A 25,232-nucleotide genomic window follows, 5' to 3' on the forward strand; every position below is an offset into this window, starting at 1 on the left:
TATTTGTTGTTTTTCCCTTGTTGCTTTCAATAATTTTTCTTTGTCTTTAATTTTTGTCAGTTTGATTACTATGTGTCTCAGCATGTTTCTCCTTGGGTTTATCCTGCCTGGGACACTCTGCATGTCCTGGACTTGGGTGGCTATTTCCTTTCCCATGTTAGGGAAGTTTTCGACTATAATCTCTTCAGGTATTTTCTCAGGTCCTTTCTCTCGCTCTTCTCCTTCTGGGACCCCTATAATGTGAATGTTGTTGTGTTTAATGTTGTCCCAGAGGTCTCTTAGGCCATCCTCATTTCTTTTCATTCTTTTTTCTTTATTCTGTTCTGCGGCAGTGAATTCCACCATTCTGTCTTCCAGGTCACTTATCCGTTCTTCTGCCTCAGTTTTTCTATTGATTCCTTCTAGTGTATTTTTCATTTCAGTTATTGTATTGTTCATCTATTTGTTCTTTACTTCTTCTAGGTGTTCATTCTTTAATTCTTCTAGGTCTTTGTTAAACAATTCTTGCATCTTCTCAATCTTTTCCTCCATTGTTTTTCCGAGGTCCTGGATCATCTTCGCTATCATTATTCTGAATTCTTTTTCTGGAAGGTTGCCTATCTCCACTTCATTTAGTTGTTTCTCTGGGGTTTTATCTTGTTCCTTCATGTGGTACAAAGTCCTCTGCCTTTTCATTTTGTCTATCTTTCTGTGAATGTGGTTTTGCTTCCACAGGCTGCAGAATTGTAGTTCTTCTTGCTTCTCCTGTCTGCCCTCTGGTGGATGAGGCTATCTTAGAGGCTTGTGCAAGCTTCCTGATGGGAGGGACTGGTGGAGGGTAGAGCTGGGTGTTGCTCTGGTGGGTAGAGCTCAGTAAAACTTTAATCTGCTGATGAGTGGGGCTGGGTTCCCTCCCTGTTGGTTGTTTGGCCTGAGGCAACCCAGCAATGGAACGTACCTGGCTCATAAGAGTAATTTTCAAGTGATAGATCTTAGTGCTGCTGAGGTGATAATGCAATCTTAAAACAGGTTTTTCAATTTTGCCTGCACATACGAATATCAAATAGGCCAGACCTTATCTACCATTCAGTGTTTCTGGGCAATACATTAATGCCTCAGTGGAAAGCATAAAGTATTGGAAAGAGTGTGCTTAACACCTTATATATGGTGGTTATAATAGTAAGGGTACTGTACATGCTTTAAAAACAAACAAATGGGGGGGGAAGTTACTGTTTAATGGGTACAGTTTTATTTGGGGATGATGGAAAAGTTCTGGCCATGGACAGCAGTGCTGGTTGGACAAAAATGCACTTAATGACACTGAACCGCATGCTTAAAAATGGTTAAAATGGTATATGTGTTATGTTTATTTTACCAGAATAAAACCAAAACCAAGTAAAACCCAAAACAAAAAAGCAAACAAAAACCTGTCAAGCCAACGCCAAAGACCTATCATGCTGGATGCATGGTCTATATTCTGGTCCTGTCATCTCTCACCTCAGTGCCAGTGATGAAAGAAAGCCACACAGACATGGAGAAAAATTGGTGGATTTTTACACAGATGTATTTTTGAATACAGCAGCAGAAATGTTAACAGTATCCACACCTAGATTTCAGACAAAATTAGCCTTTCATTTTCCCTTTTATTTCTCACTGCATTTTCCCCTTACGCACATCTGTGTTTCTATACTAAGTAGAGACACACAAAATTTTCAGGATGCTTCAATCCATCCCTGAAAAACAGGGTAAGGGATTTATAAAATAGCCTTACATTATTCACTGAACTTTAAATGGGCAGTTAGGAAAACCTGTATAGCCCTATGTAATGACTATACATGGAAATGGAATACTTAGTTTGTACTTACTCGTGGGTTTGTTTATTCCCATCTATTTCCAAAAAGGATTCAGGTGGTTTAATTACTAATTATATTTTATATAAAAAGTGTCATAACATCACTCTGAAAAACAGGCTGTATTTTACAAGATAAATACTCTAGGCTATGTACAAGCATTTAAGGTAGACAGAATCTTTGCCTGATTAAAACAGTGGTATTAATAGAAAGTTTGTTCACAGATCTCTGGTGGCCCAGAAACTTAAGAGCTCTGTCCACATTGGGATTTAAAATAATTTCGAACACATTTCAGATTGAACACTATCCCCTTTCAACCAAACAGCTTGGAAGCCAATGGCTGTGACTGGGTTAACATGGCTTTAAAACTTTACTCATCAAGTTGTATGAGTTAAATGTGTACAGCTTTTTGTATGTCAATCATACCTCAAAGTGGTGTAAAAAAAACTTCAGCATTAAGAGGATCATTACCTTTATCCTACTTTTTTGAGTTTCTCCTATTAAAAGGCTGAAAGAGGTCATAAAATTAATGATATAAACATGCCAACAATTCTTACGTTATGCCGATAAGTATTTTAACATGACCTCTGAAAACTAACTTGAGAACAAATAGTACAAAGGAGCAAGATGTGGAAGAACTGTGGATAATGTCCAAATAGCCCCTCCCCGTTACTTAAGGTAACAGGAAATAGTCAGAAGGCACACACGCTCAATTTAATACCTTCATTGTTTATGCTTTCCCAAGAACTAGGCATCTTCTAAGAATGTCCAAAGTAACCCCAAAGTAACTCCAGCTTAAAATACCAGTGCCAAATGTTTATTTAGCTTTAATGTACAATCCTGTAAACTCAAAAATAACGTAGTAAATACGAAGCACACAAGGAAAATCAATGAAACCTACCACATCTAAAATAAACTGTAAACAGAAAATCCGGGTGAGTCCAGAAGGGGCTGCCAAGAGATTGCTACAATAACCTACTGAGGAAGTGACAAAAGCTTGAAACAGAATGGTGGCAGCAAGCAACAAGAGTCAGAGACATTCTAGACATATCCTCCCTGAATGAGGTGCAAGGTCACAATCGGCCAAATGGTACAGTGTTGATTACGACAGTTTCTTAAAAGTACTGGCTTTTCCCCAAGCAACTAAATCTACTATGATTTTCCCCAACTTGCAAAATCTGCACATGTAACTGCGGATGAAGAATTATTCAAAACATTTGTGTGTGGGCTACTGAAAAACTTATGTGTATCTATTTTGGGTGACTAAATCCAGACCTTCCCAATTTGTCCTGTTGACATCTTTAAAATCATTTTCAAGGTCACCTATGCATTCACTCTACAAAGAAAATATTCTAGAACTAAAGACCAGTCATAGAATAATCCACAGTTATAAAAGAAAGTTCTTTCATGTGACTTCAGTTTAATAAATCAACACTTACCAAATACCTACCATGTACCTGGCAAAGAAAGGGCTCGTTGCTGAAACAGTTTAGAAAGATTAATGAGATATGGGTGGTGCCCTCCAGATATTCAAAGTGCAATCTAGTGGAAAACGTGCAAGTAAACATATGTTTATACAAAGTGTGGGAAAACTTGAAGAAGTCACTCTCAGAGGAAGCAGGATAAGTTTCCAGGCAAACTTTCCAGGCAGAGATGACATCTGAGCTGTAATGATGACTAAGAATTTAAGGCAGGAAAAGAGAATATCAGGTGTAAGGGGAAGAGCAACAGTCCCACGCCTGAAAGAACAAGGTGTGTGTCTAAGAATATCTGGCATAGCTAGAGAGGCGAGTAGCCAGAGGGAAAAGATGTGGTCGTCAGAGATGAAGCTTAAACGTGGGTCAGATCACAGAGTTTACACTGAATCTGTAGTAATGGAGAGTCTTTGGATGTTTTGCCAGGGAGTGATAAGATCCATTTTACACTTTACAGATAACTCTGACACATCAGTGTCCCATGGCCACTGTAACAATTAGCATAACTTGGTGGCTTAAAAACAACAAAATTGTAGTCTTTCATAACTCTGGAGGCCAGAACTCCAAAATCAGTTTCAATGAACGAAAACCAAAGCGTTTGCAGGACCACCATCCCTCTGAAGGCTCTAACGAAAGTCCATTCCTTGCCTCTTGCCTCTGGTGGCTTCCAGCTTTCCTGGGCTTGTGGCCACATCACTCTAATCTCTGCCTCCATCCTCACATTGCCTTCTCCTCTGTGGGTCTAATCTCCCTCTACCTTTCTCTTATAAGGATACTTGTGACAGCACTTAGGTCCCACCCAGATAATCCATGATGATCTCACCTCAAATTCCTTAACTTAATCCCATTTGCAAAGATCTTTTTTTCCAAAAAAAGGTTATAGGTTACTGGGATGAGCAGGTGAACGTATCCTTGGGGGACCATTTTTCTGCCCACCACACCTGACAATACGCGATGTGGAAGATGGGCTGGCAGGGATAATGACCAGAAGCGGGAAGACAAAGTCTGTGGGCTCAAAAGCTGAACTAAGGCCCCGACAGTGAATACTGGGGCAGAAAATAGGAAGAGAAAAGAAGACAACTAGATACTTAGATATGGGGAGGGTGTGAGGAAAGGGGGTAAGAGATGATTTTCACATCTGTAGTTTGCATGGTGGGTAGATGATGATGCCATTAGCCAAGACAGGGCATATACAAGGGGGCAGATCAGGATGACAAGTCCAGTTTCCACTATACGGAGTTTGAGATGCTTTGGGCCAAAGTGAGAATTTTCAGTAAATAGGTGGAAATCCTCAGCACATCATTATCTGCCACAACCAACTGGTCTTCAAGTTCAGTCAACGTAGCCTTTAAAATGTATCCCCAAATTTTATTCACTCAAATATCTGAACTCCTAACAGGTGCCAAAGTCTATGTAAGTTGCTAGGGATGCAAAGTTCCTTAAGGGATTTACAGTCTGGTTGAGTGGCAGGGCTGACAAAAAAACATAAGCATACAAAACTTCAACTACAGGAAATGCTATGGGACTATGATGCATGGGGAGCCTACAGCAGGGATTTCATCAAGTCAAGAAAGTCAACCAGGCTTCTTTGAGGGACAAAGGTCAGGATATGTATTCATTAAAGCAATAAAGGGAGGAACTGAAACTTCCCATTCTCACTTAAGTTGCTTTTATGGAAATTCCTGTCATCTCTCATCTAGGACACTAGGACCTCAAATCAATCTTTACTCCTAAAATACTCATATGCTAATAGAATGTAAACTCCTAAGTAGGGACCATGTCTTATTTTCTTTGAATTTCCAATTCTTAATATAATGCAAGAATATTATAAAAATTCCACAATGTTTACTAAAAAAAAAACTTTATAAAATATTCAATACTAATCTGACATCACTCTGTATACTTAATCACGTTTGTCGGCTGCCTACCACTTAACAGGCTAAAATGAAAAATCTTCAGCAGAATCTTCTCACAAGACTCATTACAAGCTGGTCCTAAATTACTTTCTTGGCTTCATCCCATCACTATTTCTCAGCATCCAATACGCTCACCCCTGCCTCAGCCATAGTGCATTTTCATGATGTCTTTGAAAACTATTTTTCTCTACCTTTGCATGTGTTTTCTTGTTCCACAAAGCATATCTGACCACCATCTTATCCGTCTGGAGAACTCCTTCCTGACTCTTCACAACACCCCTCAAGCATCGCTTATTCTGTGATGCTCTCCCCAACTCTCCCAAGCAGTTAGCTGCCTCTCCTCTGAATTTCTGTAACACTCCTTACGTATGAGTTGGTGACGCTAATTCATTTACTTGTTCAATAAATATGTATTGAGCGCCTCCTTCTCCGTCTGTCTAGCACTAGTGTAGGGGCTGGGATGCATCCATGCACTAAGCAAAATGCCTCTCTCACTGAGGAGCTTATATTCTACTTGTAGAAGATCTACAAATGAATGAACATTATGTGTGAAAGATGCTGTATTTTTTGTTTTTTGTTTTTTGGGTTTTTTAAAGGCAAGAGAAAAAGGATAGAAAATGATACAGTGAAGGTCTTTCTGAGCAGAAAAAGGAAGGAAGTGGGGGAGTAAGCACTGTAGACATTTGGGATTAGAGAGCTCCAGGCAGAGGGAAAGTGAAGGCCTAGAAGAGAACATGCTTGGCAAGCCCAGGAACTTGCATTGAGGCCAGTGATGGAAGGAAGTGAGTGAGGAGGACAGAGCAGATCTCAGAAGGTGGCAGATGGCCAGAACGAGGCCTTCTGGCTTTTATTCCAGCCAGGAAGCAAAGCCATTGGAGGGTTCCATGCAGGGAACTGACATGAACAGATTCACGTTTGGAAATGATCACTCTGAATGCTGTTATTTAAAATATTGCTGGAGACGCGGGTGCAAGCAGAGGGACCAGTCAGAAAGCCCCTGTCAGAAACCAGGTGAGAGATGATGGGGGCCAGGGTGGTGGGAGTGGAATGATGAGAAGTGGTCAGACTCTGCTATATGTAGTAGGTAGAGCTGACGGAATTTGTTGATGGACTGAATGTGAATGTTGATGGACTGAAAGACAGATCCTCCATCTACCAAAGTATGGACCACAGGAGGGGCAGGCTTGGTGAGCAGAAATCAAGAATTCTCTTCTGGACATTCTAAGACACCCTGGAGATCTCATTAGATATTTAAGTGAATGTGCCAAGTAGACAGTTAGACAGGAGTCTGAAATTCAGGGGGCAAGACTGACTGAGTCTAGAGACGTAAAGTTTTGGACTTAGCAAAATTTGGACAATATTCACAGGCATGGGACCAGATGAGCTCGTGCAAGGCAAGCTGCTCAAGCTTTAATGTCCATATGAAGCCCCTACGGATTTGAAAACATGCAAATTCTTATTCACTAGGTCTGAGTTGGGGCCTGCGGCTCTGCAGTTCCAACAAGCTTCCAGGTGAAGGTGACGATACTGATCCGGAGACCACACTCTGAGTACAAAGGATCTAAAGGGTGAGTGCAGAAAACAACGCCTGCATCCCAAGACACGCTAACATCTACAGTCAGAAGGATACAAGACAACAAGCAAAGGGAACTGAGAAGTAAAATCAAAAGAGACTGGCACTCTGGAAAGCAAGTAAAGTGTTCCATGAAGGAAGGAGGAATCAACAACTTTAAGTGCTGGTGAAAGGCCGACAAAGATGCGAACTGAGAGAGGACCACTCAGTTAGGCAGCTGAGTATGGGACGGCGGTGATTTAGTCGAGAGCGGCTGCAGGGGAATCGTGAGAATAAACATAAATAGAGGCTGTTCAAGAAAGAATTCTAGAAGAGGAAAGTGATGTGGATCAAAGGTATCTGTGTAAGATACAGCATTCTGAAAGATAAGATAGCTGATGGGCATCAGGAATAACTGATTACCTGGGAGAAAGAAGGAGCTACATTAATGTCCTGATGTAAGTCAGAGGCACTGGGATCCCAGGCACGTACAGAGGGGCTGGCGTCAGTTAGGGACATAACATTCTTCGATGTAGAGAAGCAGAATATGCCCACACATGTACACAGCCAGGTGTGTGAGTGGAAACACGAGGAGTTTCTCAGTGACATAAATAATCTCCTCCGATGGAGCAGGACAGAGGATGAAGGTATTAGAAATTTTAAGTGAGAAAAGTATGAAATAAGCATGTAAAAGGAACTGACAAGGGAAATGACGTAGGACTGCTGGGCAGCAAAAGGGCACCACAGAAATTAAACAGCTGTGGGTCTCAAGCAAGAGCTGCCAGCGTGGCCAGTCACTTGAGCACCGGTGCGGAAGGAGGGGAGGGATGGGCTGGGTGAGCACAGTGCAGGGAGAGAAAGGCAGGGGGGCGATTATATGACAGCCCGCGCCATCTGAGCTGGTAAGGACGGAACAAGGACACGAGCAGAGAGGAACAGTGAAAACATGGAGAAGACACTGTGGTTGGTCAAAGAAATGTTGGGATCAGGGTTTTTAAGAGAATGGGTTGAAAGACAGGAGACAGTGGTTAGATTGTGGGATGTATAAAACTGAGATGACGGCGTAGATATAGTCACTGAGAACGGCAAACTCCGGGGGCTGATCTTGGGAGTGAGTAGCTCTGGTGGGCTGGAGGCCCAAACCCTTTTCACGTCACATTGTGCCCATCTTTCCATGCTCAGCCTCTTCCCCTGGACTGACTATGAAACCCTGATTCAGGGGCTGAATCTTCTTTCCCTTGGTAGTGCCATGCCTGGCAAAGCACTGCACACAGTGGGCACTGGGTAAGTGTGTCTGGTTAAGGACATGCTCTCAACACTAGTACAAAATGCACATGGTTTTACAGTGATTTTTTTTTTTTTTTTTTTTTTTGCGGTACACAGGTCTCTCACCGCTGCAGCCTCTCCCGTTGCGGAGCACAGGCTCCGGAGGCACAGGCTCAGCGGCCACGGCTCACGGGCCCAGCCGCTCCGCGCCATGTGGGATCCTCCCGGACCAGGGCACGAACCCGTATCCCCTGCGTCGGCAGGCGGACTCTCAACCACTGCGCCACCAGGGAAACCCTGCTGGATAATTTTTTAATGTTATAAACACAAAACGAGAGTAAGAGCCCCGGGCACTACTTAGATTTTCTCCAGAGTGTTGTACCATACTACACACAGAAGGGGTTTAATAACAGCCATACTCTGTGGTACTCAATTTGCTGCACATCATATCAACCAATGAACTTGTTTTGTACTGGGCAACAGAGGAAATACAAAAGTTAAGACAACAAGGTCTCTGTCCTTAAGGGAAATGCAGGGCTTGGGGGAAGATGAGGAACAAAGACACAAAAAGTTATATAACAAGAAAAAGGGCAAGAACAAGGTAGTATGGCTAATCGTCAAAAATAAAATAAAAAAAAAAAGACCAGAGAAAAAAGTGCTGGGAATACAGAGGAGGGAGAGATCTCCACATCCTAGGCAGGTCCAGACAAGAGTAAAGACTCACAGAAAAGGCCCAGATAAGAACTGTACAGGTTATTTCAAAACTAAACTGTAGAAGAGGACACCAGGCTCAGAAACATAAAGAACAGAGCACACAGCCTTTACTAAAAGGTCACGGTGCTCTTCGGCTTTCCTGCCAATACCTCTGATCACCTGGGTCAAATCCTGCGTCTTCTATGTGAACTGTCAGCAGAGATGTCACTTCTTTTCTCAACTATTACCAGTTGTATTTATTGGATTAAACATTATTCCACATGGGTCATAACTTCCTATGTAACTCTCCTCCGGACAAAACCAAAGTTGCTATTTTAACGCTTTCCATTCTAAAACCTTTGATTTAAAAAGATGTGAGCATCGACTCTTGCAACTGCTGAGAAATGCTAAAGCTGGCTTCAATTTTGTGACATAACCGTTCTACTGGTTTTACCAATCTACACTATTGGATTTGTATGCATTATTCATGCACATTTTAACCAAAATAGCATTAAGAGGAAAACCTAACAAGAAAGGCTTTCTTGCACAACTGATCTCATCATGTTTCTAAAAAGGAAAATGAACAGACAGTAAGAAAGACAATACATTTTGAAGTTTTAACATTCAAAAGGCAGGAATTTTAGTGAAACTGCTATCTCAGACCAGTGCTAAAGAATAACAGCCATTAAGTTATTTAACTGGTAATAAAACTGGTAACTGGTAAAATAATGCCTTAGGACATCCATAAAGCCAAGCACCTTTAATTTTCTCCCCCTTAGCTACTTTTTCATCCCCCCCCCCCGCCCCCGCTCTGGGAGCAAGTCTCATACCTCCAACTTGATCATAAATTCCTCAAGAACAAATTTTATCTTTTAATTACATCTCATCCCAGCTCACTCCTCTGTCACCCACCCCTCCTCTTCCACATAGCATCCAAAGTGGTGCATGCAGACCACGTGAAATTCGCAAGTGTTACTGCTTCTTTTGTGCTCTTTACTGAAAACCAATATATTTTTAGGGAGGACAGAAATATCAATGACATTTGTTCAACAACCTGCATTCAACAAGCATTTACAGAGCAACTCTGAGTCTATGTTAAGTACCTCAGGAATATAAATAGATAGGGTCTCTACCATCATAAAGAGACAAGCACAATACAACCAAAGGGCTATGAAAGAGGTGTAAACTGAAGGAACACAAAAGGAGAAACCATTAATTCTGCCTGGGGGAGTGAGGAAAGGCTACCCAGGAGAGCTGATGCTTTAGAGATATTCAAGAGCTTTGGTAGAAGAAGGGGGTGGCATCAAGTGAGGGTGAAATGAAAAGGGCAGAACGATGGAAGGAACATGTGGAAGGCGCTGCTCTATTCCTCCCTGAAGTGGTACCTTCTACATATTTCTGTTCTTTATTTGCCAGCTAAATGGAATTTTCCCACAGAACGAGTTAGCCTCTAGTTTCTCATTAAACCTTTTGCTTTAACACGCATGAAGGTTTAGCCCTTTTCCCAGGAAGCGCTCACTCACAGGTAGTAGTATCAGAAATCTCCCTCGATTTAACTATTCCATCCCTTAAGCACACGCACCATGAGGACAAGATGTGACGCTTCATTAGATGTAGTTCCTTCTAATCAGGTTACACGATGGAATTCAACCAAGTTGTGAGGAAGCATCTGTTTGCTTTATGGAATTTTATGAAATCTTAACTCATTGGGCATACTGGAAAAAAATTAAATAATCGAAAGATCCATGGGGCTGGAAAAAAATACACTACACTGTAGGCTTATATCAAGTTTTGTCTCACCCACTGTATTAGATTTTCATTGATTCTGCTTATCTGAAAAAAATTTTAAAGGGAAATCAGGAAGTCGCATGGACTTAATTTTAAAGGAAGTAAAACAAGTTGTAACTGACTTTAAAAAAGCAGTTTAAGCATTTCGTGAAAATAACTTAGAAATATTTTAAGAGAAGTATCTTTAAAACCCTTTTTCTCACATCTTTTATTTTATTATTAAAAAAATTTTTTTTTTTGGCAGTATGCAGGCCTCTCACTGCTGTGGCTTCTCCCGTTGCGGAGCACAGGCTCTGGACGCGCAGGCTCAGCGGCCATGGCTCACGGGCCCAGCCGCTCCGCGGCACGTGGGATCCTCCCGGACCGGGGCACGAACCCACGTCCCCTGCATCAGCAGGCGGACTCTCAACCACTGCGCCACCAAGGAAGCCCTCACATCTTTTAAATACTGATATTAGGATAGGCTTGATTTAATCTATTATTCTGATTCAGCAATTAAAAAAAGCTTTAAATGAAATACAGGTTTGTATACTTGTTTTTGTTCTCTCTTACCTCTGACCCAATAGCCTCTGTCACTGCTGCGTTGTGAGGATGGAGGAGGCCCGGTGTGGCTGGAGCCCAGCGAGTGAACGAACAAGGGACAGGCAAGGTGTGGGTCACGTCAGGAGCCTTGAAGGCCCGCTAGGGAGTCTGGATTTTATTCTAGGTGCAGTGAAGAGCCACTGAAGGATCCTAGGCTGGGGAATGCGATGATGTGATTGTCTACAAAGCATCAGTGTGGGTGGTGTATACGGCGTGAACCTCAGTAAGGCAAGGCTGGAAGCACAGTGATCAGTTAAGAGGCTGGACAAGAGCGTGTGCAGCGCAGGTGACGGTACTGCGAGCGAACAATGGGCAGCCCCCTAGTGTGCCAGGCACTGTTTTAAGTACAAATATTTATTAGTTTATTCCTCCCAATAATCCTATGACCTACTTGCAGATGAAGAAATGAGGCACTGTAAAGTGAAATCATTTCGCAACGGGTACAGGAATTGGTAGAGCCATCACTTATCAACAGCCTTCCAGCTGCAGCACCTACACTTTTAACCCGCACCCTGTAGTAACAGAACATATTAATAGGTGGATTCAAAGTAGGTCGTGAAGGTAGAATGGACGGACCCCGGTCTGCGTTTCATGGAGGTGGCACGTGAATGCCATGAACTACTCCCAGGTTTACAGCTTTAGGACAGGAAAGAGGTGCCACTTACTAAAATGAAGCAAACTCCAGGAGGAAGATCAAGAATTCATCTTTTCTTTATCCAGCAAACAGCTCAGTATGTAAGTCTCTCACAAGAGGTTAGGGCTGGAGAAATAAATTTGGGAACTGCGGTAGTCAGAACAATGGCCCCCAGTGACGGCCGACCTAGTCTCTGTGGAACCTGTGGATGTGTTACGTTCCACGGTAAAAGGACTCTGCAGGTGTGACAGAGTTAAGGCCCCTGACATGGGGAGGTTACCCTGGATTATCTGAGTGGGTCCACTGTGATTGCTATGGTCCTTATAAAAGGGAGGAAGGAAGGTCAGAGTCAGAGCGACTGGAAGATGTCAAACTGCTGGCTGTGAAGGTGGAGGATGGGGCCTTGAGCCAAGGAAGGCAGGTGGTCTCTAGAAGCTAGAAAGGCAAGAAGGCAGATTCTCTCCTAGAGCCTCCGGAGGGAACAAAGACCTGCCAACACCTTGACTGCAGGACTTCCGACCTCCAGAGCTCAGAGAATGAATCTGCATTACTTAAGCCACTACATTTGTGGTAGTTTGTTATGGCAGCGATAGGAAACTATTACAGGAATTTTAAGTTAGCATTTAAGATAATGTGGTATTGAAAGAGTTAGGTGAGGGAGCTTAAGAGGTACAAACTGCCAGATGCCTAGACTTACGGTGATCATTTTTAAATGTATAGAAATACTGAATAACTATGTTGTGTAACAGGAACTAACGTACTGTTACAGGTCAATTATACTTCAAAAACAAATTTTAAAAACCCACAGAAAAAGATGAGATTTTTGGTTACCAGAGGTGGGGAGTGGGGGGAGGGGGAATGGATGAAGGTAGTCTCAAAAGGTACAAACTTCCAGTTATAAGATAAATAAGTACTAGGGATGTAATGTATAACATGGTAAACATAATCAACACTGCTGTATGTTGTTATACATGAAAGTTAAGAAAGTTAAATCCTAAGAAGTCTCATCACAAGGAAAAAAACTTACTCTATTTCTTTGATTTTGTATCTATATGAGATGATGCATGTTCACTGAACTTCTTGTGACAATCATTTCACGATGTACGTAAGTCACATCATTATGCTGTATACCTTAAACTTATACAGTGCTGTAAGTCAATTATTTCTCAATAAAATTGGGAGAAAAAAAAACTGTAGATGAAAGAAGCAATAACTAAACAAAAGTTCTGGAGAAGGCACAAGGAGATGGGTATCGAACAAATCAGGAGGGAATGGCCTTAATGAAAAGGGGACACTTCTTTTGTAACAGAAGAGAAAGAGGAAAGGGAATGGAGGTTAACGTGTAGACTGCAGTGAGAAGATGAAGTCATTCCCAAATGAAGGCTTTTATGATCTCAGTGAATTACGTGGCTAGGTCATCAGCAGGGCAACACTTCAACCTTGGGCATCTGATTCGTAATTTTAATACAGTTTTACACTGGACCAAATGATTCCCAAGATTTGTAGTAGGAAATAGTAGGAGTGGCCAAAGAAAAGCTACTATGTTCAGGCAAATATAATAGAACTCAGGTGGGTCACTCAGGGCAGGGATGAGTAAACTCAAGGCACCTGTCCTTCTAGCTCCTTATCTCCAGCCACGGTGGAACACGCTGACTAAGCTAGGCACTGGACTCAGCCTTGGGATCCTTCTCAACACAGCAACCCATCAAGCAGGCAGTACTGACTGCAAACCAATCTGAATTGGCACTTGAGATGAAATTCATTTGCCAATCCTGACCCAGGGACTGCAGTTCTTCTTATCGCCTTCTCCCAGAGGAGACGACTATGGAAATAAATGTGAAAATATGACTGAGAAGTAGAAAGATGACAGTAGCCGCTAAATGTCTATCAGGAAGAGAATAACTAAGAAAACTCTACTAAATCACATCATTGACTTTTATGCAACCTTTAAAAAGAATGAGCTAGAGTTGTAACACTGATGGGAGAGATTTCCAAGATACACTGTTACATGAAAAAGCAGATCTAGAACAATTATACAGCTACTTCCATTCATGATTCTTTAAAAACCCCATACGTACACATGCATATGTCCACGCGAATGCTTTAAAAAGGTCTGGAAGAGAATCTATCAAGCTGTTAATAAGAATCTCTGAGGAAGAGTGCACAATTAGGGTAAGGGATGAAGGGAAAATTTCACTGGGCACTATACATACTTTTACATTGAATTATTTATAACGAATACCTTTTTTAAAATAAAAATTAAATTTTTTCCTTTGTTTTTTAAAAGGACAGCAAAGATGAGCAGCTGAAGTGTCTAGGTTCTTTTACATTCAGACCTCTTTGCATTTAATCCAATAATCTGTCTGGCAGCTTTCCTTTCTGGATGCCCCAAACAGAAGGAATACAGGCGGTACCAGGACTGGACATGGCAGAGAGTTGATGTGAAGAAATGTCAGCAGCCTCAAGTGTCCTTCACCCTCTCCTCCCTCCTCCGTCAATCAGGTTAAATGCTTCCTTTACCTCTGCCACTCATTCCACTGCTTTCACATCCGGTCTCTACATTCTCTTCTCAATCTGACTCACTATTTTCACAAACACCGCATCTAACTGCTATCATCATAGTCATTACAATCCTTTCTCTAATTATTCCCAAATCTGGCTATTAGAATTAGCTTTTCCGCTTCTTTTGATCATGTCACACTTCTAAAATTAATGTTCCTATGTGCTGTTTATCTTCTATAAAGAATCTCTTCTCTGTATATCCACCAACATCATTTTCCTTGTCCTGTATCATCACACCATTTTAACTTTCTTAACCTAATCTTCTTTAGTTCTCATTTCTACAACCTCTCACTGTGCTTCTTTCCCTTTCCTATCATTAATTTGACCCTTTAATTCCATATCCACTGAGGTCTCCTGCTTCCATGGTCAAGTTTTGTGAGACCCATCAATTGTATATGTTCATCTACTTAGATAAGCACTTAATTTCTTCGCATAAAAGAATTGTTTTCCATCTCGCTGATCTCCAACCACCCGCTCTCAGGCTTCCTTCCATGACCCCGCCCACATCTACCTCAAAATTCTGAAGGAAGTTCCTAAAAAGTCAAAACTACTTAGCAGTACCTCCTCTCAAAAGTCATTCTCACCTCTCCACACACATCTCCCATTTTTTGAACACGTGGTACCTGTCAGGCACTGTCCCAAACACTACTTACACATGTGAACCCACTTAATCCTGACTCAACCCACTGAAATGGAAACTATAATTATCCCCATTTTAAATATGTGAGAGCTGAGAACCAGGAAGGTCATGGAACTTGCCCACGGTCACACAGCTGACCAGCGTCAGGGGCAGGATTCCAATTCAGGGAATCTGACTCTGGAGTCCCTGCTCGCTGCCAGTATGCTACGTCGCTCTGAGGCCTGTATCTCTGAGGCCAAGTTAAGCTCTTCCTTTTCTCTGTTTCAGCTACACCGAGGTCTCACCTCTCGTTTGGCACACAGCATACCACACTGTAGTCAACTCTTCTTCTGTGTGTCCTTCACTCTTCGACCTCTCTGAGAATAGAAACTAGCCATCTCCCTACCCTTTAACATATAATAGCACCTTGCACCAGGAGGTATTTAGCAGTCATCAAATAAAGGAACAAACCAGATTCACCGCACTCTGGCCCCAGCACAGCATACGCTGTCAACAAAGGCAGACTCAGTGATGACTTTCATTTCAAACTTTTGGGCTTCTGCCTTAATAACGTCACACAAAAAGTAGGTCATCTGGGGAGCTGAAGTGATACATTTCCATCTGTTTATTTCAGGAAACTCAAGGTGACATCCACCCTAAGAAGACATTTAGGTGGTCAACTGTGAATTACCAACAACGCAGACGGCAGGGTTCTAGAATTACCTGACAGTGCATCATAGAACTCGTCCTCACTAAGGATGCTGAGAGGTGGGGAGCCTTTAACCAGAGACTGCTCTAATTCATGATGTTCAGTGGCTAGAGTCGCCAGCGCTTCTGACAAAATTTTGTTTTTTTCTTGTTCCTGTTCCAATTTAAAATTCCTCACCTGGAAGAAAACAGATATACAAAAAAGACTTCAGAGTGACAGGAGATATAGACTTACTCAAAAGGTTATGAAAATTATTCACTTCAGATCCACTTCAATTGCAACATCAGGAATGAAAACAGTCGTGCTACATACACATGGATGGATGAGCAAAATTACTAAGCTAGTTCTGTTCTTCCCATGGGGTCTTTTCTCACAACACTGCCAGCTAATGAAAATAGATTAAGAACTAGCAAACAAATTCAGCTCAAATGATCAGGATCCTAGTATAAGGGCATTAGCCAATTTGGAAATCATATAAAATTTTTAATAGAGAATATTTCATTCAACATTAATCATGAAATTAAGAAACCAGTTTTTGAACAAAATAAAGAATTGAAACCACTGTAAATATTAAAATGTGTACCACATCAAAGCATAAGACATAATCCTCCAGTTCACCTCCAAAATAGTTGGTATATCAAATGAGGGGGAACAAGAGGCCAGGTAATGACATTTTAATTGCCATTTTTCAATTACATATTTTGATTCTGGTTCCATATTTTACCTTGAATCTAGTGTGCAAAATAAATAATAGATTACAGAGAAAGCAAAGCCTTAATCCTTTGAAGATACAATCTGTTCTTCCTATCTAATTCAATAGCATCTGAACTTGCAGTTAACTAAAACCATATAAAATGTAAGTAACCTAACTCTCATGTAAAACAGCAGGTACTAGATTTGGTATGAACAGTTTCACCTATCCTTGTATCAGAACTCTGAAAACCACAACTATTCCGTTATCTCCCTCAACTTCTAGAGCCCACGCGGCGCTTCAGGCAGCAGCCTGAGGAGCTGGTAACCTCAGAAGTTTCCTGGGCCTGCTTCCTCACCTACAAAACTGGGATTCTACTGCTGTCGAATAATCTAATTGGTGGCTTCAACACAATGGTCTTCAAATTAAAGAACAAACAAAAAAACTCTAGCAGCTCAACCTATTTCTCAAATGTAATCTCAACACATAAAACAGATGTTTCAGGAAGCAGAACTGCACAGGATGATGCCAGGTCTGGGTCAGGAGCCTCTTTGACTTTCCCCTCCAGGCCCAAAGGCAGGGGCTGTTCCAACAATTTGAAAGGCACTAGATGGGGTGACCTCTGAAACCTCCTCCTGGTCAAAACATCTGCTCCTGGGTCTTGGAGCTGGCGAATCTCTCACCGCTGCTCCCACCTGCTCTCTGCTGAACCTCGCCTCCCACTTCCTGGCATCCCTCTCAGTCTCCTCCCCTTGGTCCCCAAGGATGCAGCAGCTCCCTCTACGTTCTGACGTCACAGCCACGCGTTAGGTACAACACTCCAAGAATCCCGGATATGACTTAAAATACAGTTCTACCAAAATGCTAAGTTTGTAACAAAAATAGGGCTAAACCTTCATTATCTTGGGAACAGTTCCAGTCCTCAAGGCATCTTAGTATTTACTATCACTACAGTAACGAGGTTATTCTTATTAGAACTGCAATAATGAAATAAAAATTGCAATAAATGGTAAGCACTAATGAGCAGAAAAGACATGCAAAACAGAAAAAAATTCAATATTTATATAATTATTATTTTTAAGGCATTGCAAATATTCCTATAATCTAAAATTTTATCTCCAAGGAGGAAATACTTTTACTATGGCTGAAGTCAACCTAGACCAAAAAAAACAAAACAAAACTGTTCTTCCTCCACTTGATATGTTAAACAACTCACTTACCTATAAACAAGGCCTACAAAATTCACCACAATATCCAAAATGAACCCTTCTTTGAATGGAAAAGATCAGCACTGCTGTAGATTCCAAAAACACCACTGCAGGAAGATCCGAACTCTTTTACACCTGCCCACGCCTCTCCCTTTAGCTTTATTCTTTTTTAGCTGTTCAAGTATCAAAATGCAAATGTGCTGTTGACACTGTACCTTTCCATGTAAGAATCAACTAAATTATGTCTTCTGGTTAACAAATACGTAAGTTTCAGTACCTAAAGTCATCTCGATTTCAGAAAAGTGGCAAAACAAATGATCGAGGCCCCAAAATATCAAGTTCCCTCAACAAAACCATACACAAAATCCTGAGCCTTTATCCATTTAAAGTGAGCGTCCCTGCAGTTCTGCCACCTTGACATCTGTTCTCACTTGCTCTTCAGAGAAGGAGGGAAAGGGGTGGGAGCAGAAGGGAGAGAAGAGGCTCTACCTACAGTTCTGGTTTTCACCTTGTTTTTATCTGTCAGTTGATCTGAGGGCACTTGTATTAATTTCAAGCGTAACAGGATCTTCTGTACTGAAGGTACCTTACCCTCAAACTTCCCACCAAATGGCAATACCTCCCCATCCTGTAAAGTGATGTAGCTGAGAGTAGGTGTGTCACAAACACTGCACTAGTAAAGCGCTCTCTTGTTGCTTTAAAGAAGCATCTAAGAACATACTTAACTGCAGTGGATGCTTTTTGGTCAATTAAATCAATCAACTGGAACAGTGTCATTCCAAATCTATTACAATCTCAGTATTTCAGAAACACTTAGGGGATATCCTGTACTGGAACTACTTAGTTTAGTGTAGAACTACTCATCAAGTGATACAGAGTACAAGTTCTGCATAAGGAGCTTATGGGATGCTACTGCTGTCGAATAATCTAACTGGTGGCTTCAACACAGTGGTCTTCAAATTACAAAACAAACAAACGGAAGAACTCTAGCAGCGCCACCTATTTCTCAATAGGTTCTTAGATAACTTATGCATAAAATCTTCATCTTACTTTTCAACTCTGTCTCTGAATTCTCATCTGCCAGCTTAGAAGTTATGTTGGAACAGAAACAGTACCTTTATGCGATCCCTCTCTGAAATTCCAGGCACAGTGCTTCACTTTTCTGTGTACCAACACTTGCACTGATACATGCATATGACTATGGTTTTTTAAATCCTCAAACTATAACTACCCTAGTTTTTATTAAGGGAACAAAGAACTTCCTTCCTTCACAAAATCAGTGAAGCCCAGCACGTGTCTGTAATTACGTTAGGCCATTTCTAGCATAGGGTCTGTGAATTCTTCAAACTCACATATAAAATCTATGCCCTCAGCCACTCTGCCACAACAAAAATCAACATATAACCAAGTAAACATAAATGCCAACCTTTTTGTTAGGAACAACTTAAGGACTGAACCATCACATATTTAATAGTTACACATTATTAATTATTCTTAATAGACACATTGCTCTGTGTCTGTGGCCCCTTAAGACTAATGCAAATTCAAGCCTTTCCAGTAATCTCCTCGCATCACTTCAACATGACCCCCTTTCATCTTACTCCATTTCATGCTGGTGGGTGAGATGCACGGTGAATACTTCCAAAGTGTTCTTCACTCTGTCAGTGAATGGATGCCAGCAAAAGAATTCAGCATCTTAAAAAGTCTCGCGCTCGCCAGTAAATACACACTGCATCGGCTCTCTCCTTCTATAAAGCACCCTGTTACTTACCTATGTTTCTGAGAGGTTGAATCAGGCAGAGACAATGAAGAAATCTGGCAAAGACACACCACTAAGCAGGAGTAAGTGATTAGTATTCAGAGAACACTGTGGCCAATTATCCAATTACAGGTTACGTGACATTCTGGCCCTGATGATCAATCTAGTTAAGCTCTTTCAACTGGCTACACTCCGGTCAGTTCAACAGCATTAGTCTTTCTCCTTTCTTCTTTGTTACTGGATGTGTGGCTATAACAAAGGACATATTGGCTTATGACCAAAATACTACATCTTGAATTTAAAAACATCTAATTTTATTTCTTAGATAAGGAATTGCATTGGCACTTATTTCCGTGGTTAGAGGACCAACAATATGCTGACTTTTCCCTGCTACTGCCACACAGCTGTTGCAAAGTGGTCCTGGTCATTTACAGCTGGTAAGGGCTCTTCTGCTCGTTGAGGACGACAGCACTGCTCTGGGCGGGGCAGCTCTCATGTGAATGCAAGCAGACATTATTCCAGGTTCACAGCCAGGCTGAATCACACTCTCACCCCCAGGGTGCAGGACCATCAAGATCTGATCCCAGGTCTCAGGCACGATCAAGTACGGAAACATATCCTCATGAATGGATAGTATACATTTGCTTTGTTTTACAGATTTACAAAGCACCCTCGCACACATTAACTTTTAGGGTTTCGCCGACTCTAATGCCCTTCCTCTATGCCATCCCATCAATGCCTTTTCAACGGTACACATTTCCTTATGTTCCTGAAGCCTTTTCTTTCAGTCCTTCCTCTCACTAAGAAAGACACTTACTTAACCATAAATAAGCCTCAGTGACCAAGCAGATTTGTCTGATAGGAGGAAATGGAGATGAGGTAGGATGTGCAAGGAGGCTGTGGTGGGGAGGGGAACTGCAGAGAGCTTGCAGACCACTATAGGAGTTCTGGCTTTGACTGTGACTGACAAGAGGAGCCACTGCATGGTTCTGAGCAGAGAAGTAACATTATTTGATTTACATTTTAACACAATGTCTTTGACTGATAAGCTGAAGAAGAGACCTGGGGGGAAGGTCAAGCTTAGAATCAAAAAGATCCCTAAGAGGCTACTGCAACAATCCAGGTAAGAGATGGGTAATAGCAATGGAGGTGATGACATGTAGTCAGATTCTGGATGTATTCTGAAGGCTCATCTATGGGACGTGAGAGAAGAATCAAGGATGACTCCATAGTTTTGCCCTGAGCAACTAAAGATAGCGTCATCATTACCCAATGCAGGAAGACTGCAGGACCAGGACAATCAGGAACTCATACATGAGAGTTACCATGAGACGTTCATGCAGATGTCATGTAGACAATTAGATAACCAAATCAGGTCTTCAGGGAAGAGGTCCAGGCTAGAGATGTAACTCTGGGAGTCCTTTGCAAATAGATTATGTTTTAAGCTCTAAGACTAGATAGAATCACTAAGGGAGAAAGTGAGACAGACACAGGAAGAAATCCAAGGACTGAGATTTCCTTCTGATGGGAGAGACGAGAAAGAACCAGCAAAGGAAACAAAAAAAGAGGAGAGAGAAGGAAACTCAGAAGTGTGTGGTATTCTGGAAGCCTAAACGAAGTACTTGAAGGAGGAACGAGTGATTAAACATGTCAAACACTGATGATGGATCAAATGATACGAGAACTAAGAAAAGCCCTCTGGATTTAGTGATGAGGTCAATGGTGACCTTGACAAGGAAAGGCTCAGTGGAGCGTTAAGAGAATGCTGAAGGCAAAGGCATGACGGGAGTGGGTGAGTAGAAATGAGAGAAGGAAACTTGGAAAGGGCAAGTACAGCCTATTCTTTGTGCTAAAAAGGAAAGGAGAAAATTGGGGCAATTGCTGGAAGGGGGTGTGGGGGTCAGTAGGTTTTATTATGAAAGACAACCCAGCATGTCTCTACATCGACGGGAAAGATTCAACAGAGAGGAAGTTAGTGATGTAGGAGTGCAAGGAGAGAACTGCTGGAATGATGTTCTTGAACTTGCAGTGAAAGGATGGGCTCTAATCCACACAGTTGGCCTTCGCTAAGGGCACGGACAGCTCATCCTTAGCTGCAGGAGAAAGAGCAGCATGTACGTGCCCAGACGCAGATAGTAGGTATGTGTAACCAAGTTTTCTTCTAGTTGCTCCTTTTGTCTCAGTGCATATAAGAACTAGAAAGAATAGGAAACAGAGGTCTTCAACCTATAGGTCCCGGCATGTGATGTGTAAGAAGCTACCAGTCTCTGTAACATTATACACAGCATTGAAAAGCTTGCCCTGAGATTTCAAATGAGATCATATCCAAGGCCCTCCAAAGCCTCTTTCACACTAATCTGGTCAACCCAACACAAGGCAGCTGTTCCAGAATTTTCCCTTTGCTCATAATAGACTGTGGCTTGCTCCTGGCACCGTTAAAAAAAAAAGCCCCTTTCTTACGGGCACTGCCATCTTCCTCAATCTGGCTCAAGCCAGTAGAAAAGGAAACCCCACTGGGAATTACCTCTATACTTCTCTGTCCCTGCGCTCTGCCTTGGGAATGAAGGTGAGGGTGTTACCTGCTTGCTGACTTACTGACATACTCTAAGTAAAATGACCTCAATGGAGCTTGTTAAACTGCAGTTTCTGCTAATAATCTGTTAAATCAATTACTCCCAGATGTATCTTCAGACATTTTAAGTCAAGGAGGAATTTGGGGGTAACTGCCTATTCCCATATCTAGGACAGAGCCCAATAAACAGTCACTTAAGAAACATGGTAAATAAATGGAGAGTTTAAAAAGCAAGGGCTAGTGATTCTTAGAAGAATCAATATAAACCCAGACTATCTGATAGCTATTTTTGTCAGTCTGATTTAAAAATAACCTCCCACAGAGGGAGGAATTGGGAGACTGGGATTGACACATACACATTATTGATACTATGTATAAAATAGACAACGGATGGGAACGTTCTGTATAGCACAGAGAACTCTACCTAATGCAGTGTGGTAACCTAAATGGGAGGGAAGTCCAAAAGGGAGGGGATATCTGTATGTGTATGGCTGACTCATTTTGTTGTGCAGTGGAGGCTAACACAACATTGTAAAGCAACCATACTCCAATAAAAATTAATTGAAAAAAATAAATTAAAATAACCTCCCATAGAAATAAAATCAATGGGAGAATAATGCTACATACAAACAACAATGCGACTAAGTTGCGGTTTTACATTTTTTAAAAAAAGAAGCAGAAAAGAGAAATATGTCTTCTGAAACAAAAGTACCGTTCACTTCCATGGTATGCTACCAGCAGTAGATTCAATACACATGAAGTCCACTCCCTTGCTCAATGGTTCTGGCATTTGAAATAACTTGGTACAAGTAAGATTTCATAATAATTTTCTCTTTCAGTTACAAAGCTGAATCAGTTGACACGGATTGTAACCGTCACGTAAGGAACAACTCCAATAAAGTGCAACTTCCATAACCATGTACATTTCACATTCCGGAAGTGAGCGCTCACAGAATTATATTCCTAAGCGCACTACTACAGCAATGTATAATCGCCAAATTATTCTAGATTATAGTATAATGCATTAAAAATTTCAAAAGGTTTTTAGGTATCACATAAATTACAGAACAGGATGTTAAACTGCCACGTAATAGTATATATTAAACTGTGGCAAACAAGTTTCAATATAATGTAAAAAATCAGTGTTGGCTATATGAAAATGGTAAAATTCCAAATCAACCTACTCAATAAAGATTCTGAAATTTTAAAAAGTCTATTCTTTTAATCATGTCTCAAACTCCCGATTAAATAGCTGTTTATGACTGTATTCCCTAAGTGCCTGGAATGGTTGCATATGACATGCTCAATAGTAAGTCTTGAAAAAGAATTTTAAAATGAAGAACATTTGGGTGTATAGTAATAGGAGAGAACAGAGGGGGACTGAAGCAATGCAAAATAACTTTTTTGGTAAAATCTCTTTAACCAGTATTAACAAGTATTTCACAGTTTATCCCAGAACTAATAATTTAAGTGCACGACCCTGAGCAAAAATGTTGCTTAAAATCTCACTATTCTTAACTTTAGTATGAGAGTTCATCTAGCAAAAAAACAGGGCTTAACTTCCTAAGCATTTGTGTAAACAATGGTTCTGCTTACACAGGGCTGTTTCTGTCTATGACTGATAAAGCATACGCATAGCACTTTACATTTTAAAAGGCACTTTTACATACTGTTCATTAAACCTTCCTAACCGCCCTATGAGGAAGGCATATATGTAGGTCATAAAGTTTAAGTAACTTGACAAAGGTTAGGAGAAGAATAAAAAAGTGAAACCAAGATCTTTTAACGCCAAAGCCCACAAGCTTTCCAACCCATGGTGTTGCCAATAACCATTAGACCCTAAACACAGTCGATGGCAATCCACGATCAGGAATTTTAGAAGCAGAGGGTCTCACTGTTTGGGGGAATGGGGTTACTAGACTGATGGACCAGATAAATAAGGGAGGGCAGGCAGTTACCTGGACTACAGCAAAGCACTTGCTAAAACCATCCCTTGGACCCCTGTCAGGAATGGCATCACTGTAAAATGGCAAGATTGTTAGGCAGATTAGGAACTTGGCTGAATCCATGCCCTCCCCAGGAGAAGAGTTTCTTTTCTTTTAAGATCTGTTCTGTTCCAAACTTGGCTTAGAGTTGAGATACTCCACCGTGAAGAGTATACGTGGAGCAGCTACAGGGTTGGTTTGGTTTGGTTTTTAATCAGAATGTCCAGTTTCAGCCCAGACCTACTGCCTCAGGACTTAAAAGAACGAATGTGGTCCATGTACTCTGACTTCTCCCAAGATCTAGTCTCCTCTTCTTCCTTAGTAAGAACCCCAAGTTGTCAGCTGGCTACACTGCCCTCCATCTTTTTTTTTTAATTTTTATTTTATATTGGAGTATAGTTGATTACCAATGCCCTCCATCTTAAAGACCACTGCTCAGTCTTCCCATCTTAAAGACCATTGCTCAGTCTTCCCATCTTAAAGACCATTGCTCAGTCTTCCCATCTTAAACACCACTGCTCAGTCTTCCCACCTGAAACACCATTGCTCAGTCTTCCCATCTTAGACACCATTGCTCAGCCTTCCCATCTTAAACACCATTGCTCAGTCTTCCCACCTGAAACACCATTGCTCAGTCTTCCCATCTTAGACACCATTGCTCAGCCTTCCCATCTTAAACACCATTGCTCAGTCTTCCCACCTGAAACACCATTGCTCAGTCTTCCCACCTGAAACACCATTGCTCAGTCTTCCCATCTTAGACACCATTGCTCAGTCTTCCCACCTTAAACACCATTGCTCAGTCTTCCCACCTGAAACACCACTGCTCAGTTTTTCTGGCAGCTGTGGCCACATGACTAAGTTCTGCAAGAATGGAAGTGATGTAAGGAATCCACCCGGTCTCCTTAAAGGGCAAGGCACACTCCTATTTTTTGCTCGCTTGCTTGCTTCCTTCCTCCTGACTAGACTTTAGTATTTGGAACAGCCGCCGACACCTGAAACTGCCACACCAGGCCCAGACTGCCTACCTCCCATCTTCTTTAAGGTGAAAAAGAAATTCTCTAACTTAAGCTCATGTTATTTGGCTTTGGGTTTGTTGTTCAATGCTAATATTAACACTAATACATGTGATGCTGTTTCAAAAACTCCACAAATTATTCTAATGTGGCTTCTGGATAAGAATTGCCAATTCAGGAGAATTTCAGTTTAGTTAAATATTTGCTGGGCATGTACTACTATTTCAAGGTACTGCTAGGGATACAAAGTATCAACAGAAGAAGAGATTGGTTAATCCCTGGAGAGTTTATAGTCTAGAAGGAGAAAAAGACAAAAAGACACTTCACATTCCTGCCCAGTACACCTACTTAAAATGCAAACCCATCATTACTTTTA

The 25,232-nt window shown here is 41.5% G+C and overlaps 1 protein-coding gene across 12 annotated transcripts in view; it reads right to left on the minus strand.

Annotated features, from left to right (window-relative positions):
• OSBPL1A (oxysterol binding protein like 1A) overlaps positions 1-25,232 on the minus strand; it is a 211,169-nt gene that overhangs the window by 76,692 nt on the left and 109,245 nt on the right. For 11 of the 12 annotated variants that reach the window (XM_060028802.1, XM_060028804.1, XM_069541326.1 and 8 more), the window contains one exon: positions 15,640-15,802. The exons of the other annotated variant lie outside the window; for it this stretch is intronic. In XM_060028802.1, coding sequence (XP_059884785.1) covers positions 15,640-15,802 — 163 coding nt within the window. The remainder of the gene's footprint in view (positions 1-15,639; positions 15,803-25,232) is intronic. 12 annotated transcript variants of the gene reach the window in all.

Source organism: Delphinus delphis, chromosome 13 (assembly GCF_949987515.2).
Source record: "Delphinus delphis chromosome 13, mDelDel1.2, whole genome shotgun sequence".
Classification (NCBI taxonomy): domain Eukaryota; kingdom Metazoa; phylum Chordata; class Mammalia; order Artiodactyla; family Delphinidae; genus Delphinus; species Delphinus delphis.